The sequence below is a fragment of the Pseudorasbora parva genome, chromosome 23 (assembly GCF_024679245.1).
Source record: "Pseudorasbora parva isolate DD20220531a chromosome 23, ASM2467924v1, whole genome shotgun sequence".
Classification (NCBI taxonomy): Eukaryota; Metazoa; Chordata; class Actinopteri; order Cypriniformes; family Gobionidae; genus Pseudorasbora; species Pseudorasbora parva.
In genome coordinates this window covers 36047499-36052427 of record NC_090194.1, presented here as the reverse complement: position 1 = coordinate 36052427, position 4929 = coordinate 36047499, and the positions used below count along the sequence as shown (strand labels likewise).

The window sequence follows — 4929 nt, the reverse complement described above, 5'->3', positions numbered from 1 at the left end:
ATTATTTTTGAGAAGAATTAAATTGTTTTGTTTCTATTTTTATTAAATGTATTCATTATTTTTCTTAATAATAATTAATAACTACTTCTATTTTTATTAACTTTTTATTAATGTATTAGTTATTTTGTGAAGAATTAAATAGTTATAAGTATTCAGTAAATATTGATCTTCAATGTCTTATTTTTTATTAACTATTTTGAGTGAAATTGTTTCGTAAAAGACCAATTACTCTTGATTAACAGAGAACGGTCTTAACTTTTTCAACTATAATATTTCACCGTTTTGTAAGTATTTTTTTATTCATATTTTATTTTCAAACATGAATCAACCGAGTCCAGTTGTCCTTGAAGACTTTTATAACACTGCGGCTGACGCGACGTCATCACCGTGCGCCACACGAAACCACGTGATGTCGGCAAAGTCAAGCTAGACTGGAATAAACAGCGCGATCTCCGGAATTAAACCCGTAAGCGGTGTCGTCTCGGCGCGGTGTGAAGATGAACAGTGTTGGCGAGGGTTGCACGGAGCTCAAGCGCGAATACGATCAGTGCTTTAACCGCTGGTTCGCGGAGAAGTTCCTGAAAGGAGACCGCAGCGCAGATCCGTGCAGCGAGCTCTTTCACAAATACCACACGTGTGTTCAGGTAAGGTACATGCATGTGCGACTGAAGGTTTAGACTAGTGATCATGGACTGTAAAAAAAATGCTAGTGATGCCAAAAGTCCGATTCATTTCCGCGAACCGGTTCTTCTCGGACAGTTCGGCTCAATGACCCGGTTCAAAAAGCCGATTCATCGGTTCCTGACGTCATCATGCAATGTTGTCACTATGCATTTCTTTTATGCTTTTTAATACATTTCTCTGTGTCATGTTATATCAAGGGAACAATCAAATAGTGTAATAATCTGTATCAATGCATATTGAAACCACCGAATAGCTATTTGCGTGAGTGCATTTTCTGATTATTGCCTTTCATTCACTTAAAGGTGGGGTAAGTGATATCTTGTAACCGTTGTTGGTATTTCAAATCCCCAAAACAAAAACGTCCCTACCCCCAAAAGGGTCTCGGCCTTATTTTGATAGCTCCGCTCCACACACACGCAAACCCAGGCAATGCCAGAAACTGTGTGTAACTAATCCAGGTTAAATATTCAATAAGTGATTGCAGTACCAGTTTTGGCCACAATCTTACATACACTTCCTTTAACAATAATCTGCATGCATAATAAATTACAGTAAAATGTATGGTTTATGGATGTTTTAATAAAATGTTATTTAATAACAGTAGTCAAGTCATCATAAGCATATTTCCAGTAGTCTATGTGCCTCAGACTTTCGTTGTCAACTCAATCACCCTCGCCTTGGTAATCCTCGGCAAACTTCGACAGATGTTTGAACCGCCTCAATCGGTTCTTTTTCAGTCGGACGTGCTGCTTTTGCGTCTTGCGTCATCAACACAGAACTAAAGTTCAATTCAGTTTGATAAGTGAACCGACTCGACCAGATACTTGCTGAAAAGTGCCTCAAACAAACGATTTGTTCAAGAACCTAACATCGGGCTGTGCAATATATCGAAATATCGCAAATGTACATATCGCAATATAGCAACGGCACGTAATATCTGAATGATTTTAATAGGCTACTTCAACATTGTGAAAAGTGTAAGTTTTAGGTCACACATTGGGCAGAAAATAGACTGGGCACACGACTGTTACTTAAGTGACTTGCTTGACGTTAAAAAGAGTTATTAAACCCAATAATTTGCAGACACAAATGTTTGCTAAAACACAGCTGGTCACTTTCAGAAGTTGTAGCTGCTTTCTTTTCCCATTTGTTTTCCCACAAATGGTTTCATTTTCAGTTTTTAAATATTTTTTTTAATATAATTGAAATAGATTTTATTTTATATATATCATATCGAATACCGCATTATTTAACAAGATCTAATTTTTCTTCTATATCGCACAGCCCTAATCACTAGGGCTGTCATAAAAAAAAAAATCTAATTCGAACGAATATCAAATATCAAGCAATGTATTCGAATATCTACGAATAACGGTCAGGTCATTTACATGGTGAATTTTTTCGTGTGATCGGTTCATGAAAAGGTTTATCCCACCAATCTAAAACGCGATATATATTGATATTGAATTATTGTCCAGCCCTACGATTGACGTGTTTATATGGAGCATTTTCCTTCAGATTGGACTTTTAAACCGATTACAGTGCTCCATGTAAACGCACCGACTGTAAAAAATTGCGCTACATGGCGCTTTAAAAACCGGATAGTTTATTTATAGTTCAATTACGGATATTTCACGTCATGTTCAAATGCATATTCGAATATCGAATAAAAAGTGACAGCCCTGATAATCACTAGTTTAGACATGTGCTGTCAATCACTGATGCTCTGGTGTGTGTGTGTTCACAGAAAGCCATCAAGGAGAAGGACATACCTGTCGAAGGTGTGGAGTTCATGGGCCCAAACAGAGAGAAGCCGGACAGCTGATGCTTTGCTTTATATGAACATTGCCATCATCAGGACAAAGACTGCATCGCTGACTCTGATGGACATGTTTTTGAGACTGTGCATTGCTTGTTAAATTATTAAATTGGTGTTATTTGGCATGTTTGAGCTGTCAGCATCACAAGGGGATTTTAAAACGTGCATTGAACTGAAACCAGTGTGTTTGGGTGGCCACGTGCAGCTGTCTTTAAAGGATTAGTTCAGAATGAACATTTCTTGATATTATACTCACCCCCAATTCATCCAAGGTGTTTGTGTCTTTCTTAAGTCGAAAAGAAATTAAATTTGAGGAAAACATTCCAGGATTTTTCTCCTCATAATGGACTTCAATGGGAACCAACGGTTGAAGGTCCAAAGAAATAGTTTCAGAGGAAGAGCTTCAGAGACTGATGATCCGAGAGGAATACGGTCTGATTCAGACAAACCATCGGATATTTTACCAAAAATATAACAATCATATGCGTGACTTCAGTGTTGTTCTTCTTCACGGTGAATGATGTCATCACGTTGGAAAGGTCATGCCAAACCAGTGCCGAAAAAAACTCCATCTCATCATGTTATCCTCTTTAAAGTCATCTGACATCGTTGTTTTCCCTCTATTTCTGTAAAGGCCGTTTGATTTAGTCTTTGCAAGTTCATTTCAACACTGGGTCGGTACTTTCACCTACGTCATGTGACCTTCCTGACGTGATGACATCATACACCGTGAAGAAGAACAACACTGAAGTCAATCATTCGTGGTTAAAAAAAGAATATAGATGTTTTTTTGGATTTTTTTATTTTTATAAATGTCCAATGGTTTGTGTGGATCAGACCGTATTCCTCTGGGATCATCAGAGTCTCTGAAGCTCTTCCTCTGAAGCTGCAGTGATTTGGACCTTCAACCGTTGGTTCCCATTGAAGTCCATTATGAGGAGAAAAATCCTGGAATGTTTTCCTCAAACTTAATGTCTTTTCGACTGAAGAAAGAAAGACATGAAGATCTTGGATGAGATGGGGGTGGGGAAATTATCAGGATTTTTTAAAAAGTTGATTAATCCTTTAATGTGCCTCATTCAATACATGAGGTTGTGCATTTATTTTTATTTTTTATCGCAAGCCAACAATTGTTTCACTTATGTGCTCAAGGCCAATTTGTTTTGAGAGGGGGAGTGTAATGTTATTTCAATTAATTAAAGAATATAAATGTATTTCAGGTAGCGATCGATTGGGAGAAACGAAACTTTGATTCAATGGAACCGATTCGCATAATGATTCACTGAAATCTCTTGAAACGTCACACGCTGGTGGCGACTGATGCAGCAAGTCAAATACTGTAATCAATGCATCAAATACTGCTAAATATGAAGTGTATACATAATGTGTTATTTTATTACTGTGCAGCTTGTTTTTGTTTTATGGAGAGCTTGGTTCAGGCCAATAAGAGACTATTAACTACGGCAATTCTTTGTTTTTATTATTACAATTTCATTAAAATGTTTAAATGTATAGAACTGATTAGATGAGAATCCATAAATGATAAAGATATGGATCCATGGGTTCAGAGAGATCAATAACCGTTAAAAATGTTAAAAGGAAGCATCGTTTGCTGAAATCAGGTGAGTTTGATTAATAGATGATTCCTTTCAAAAAAAAATTACGGTCATTGAATCGGCAACATTTGAGAAGAGAAGTAGAGTAGAGTAGTTTGTGTCACTGGATATAACTGTGTCATTTATTATTTATATCATAAAAAGGCTATTTAAATCTTACCTGATATTAGCTCTCTTTCACCGTCAAACACTGAAGCGTCGTGCTCGAGAGTAACGGTTTATTCATAAAATCGTACATTAAGGAATGCGCATGCGCAGGCTTGAAGCGTCTACGCCAATAAGATTTTGTTGTATTGTAAACCAATGAAATTGCATGTGGGCGGAGCGATACGTGTCGCCCCGCTCCATCGTCCAGACTGCACTCTGGGGTACTTGAAAGGTTACGTTTCTGCGTTTCTGTAAACGGTAAGCCCCGCCTTCTTTGATTTAATTGACCATTTCAGTCATTATGGAAGCTTATGATGACGCGTTTTAACGGTCATCATATCGTAAATCCTGCAGTTTTTTGTATTTTAAATGTGTATGTTTATTTGTATCATCACTTTTGCATCAAATTACAAAAAACAAGTTCCCGCTGCTGTGAGGGTGTTTCTGGGAGGGACGTAAAATTAACATCACTGTTGTGGAGTCTTTCTTTTGCTATTTAAGCAAATGGGGACACTATATATACTGTTACAAAAAAAAGTATGGACGTAGTGTTCGTGATAGATATGGATCTATGCTATGGTATGGACGTAGTGTCCACTCGTAGGTTTCTGAAGAGCATCTTTGAAGCCTTAAGTGGGCTTTGCACATATGTATGAGAAAATG

General features: G+C 37.3%; 1 protein-coding gene across 1 annotated transcript; it reads left to right on the top strand.

Annotated features, from left to right (window-relative positions):
* The first annotated feature begins 378 nt into the window (after nucleotides 1–378).
* triap1 (TP53 regulated inhibitor of apoptosis 1) lies at nucleotides 379–3964 on the top strand. The gene is made up of 2 exons (XM_067432557.1): nucleotides 379–644; nucleotides 2432–3964. Exons 1-2 carry the CDS (start codon nucleotides 498–500, stop codon nucleotides 2507–2509), a joined length of 225 nt encoding a protein of 74 aa, XP_067288658.1. The 5' UTR covers nucleotides 379–497; the 3' UTR covers nucleotides 2510–3964.
* Nucleotides 3965–4929: the final 965 nt, after the last annotated feature.

Excerpts from the sequence above, each read along its gene's own strand:
- triap1 (XM_067432557.1), top strand. The coding sequence starts at position 498 with ATGAACAGTGTTGGCGAGGGTTGCACGGAGCTCAAGCGCGAATACGAT. Across the intron at positions 645-2,431 it reads AATACCACACGTGTGTTCAG|AAAGCCATCAAGGAGAAGGA; the intron begins GTAAGGTACATG and ends GTGTGTTCACAG.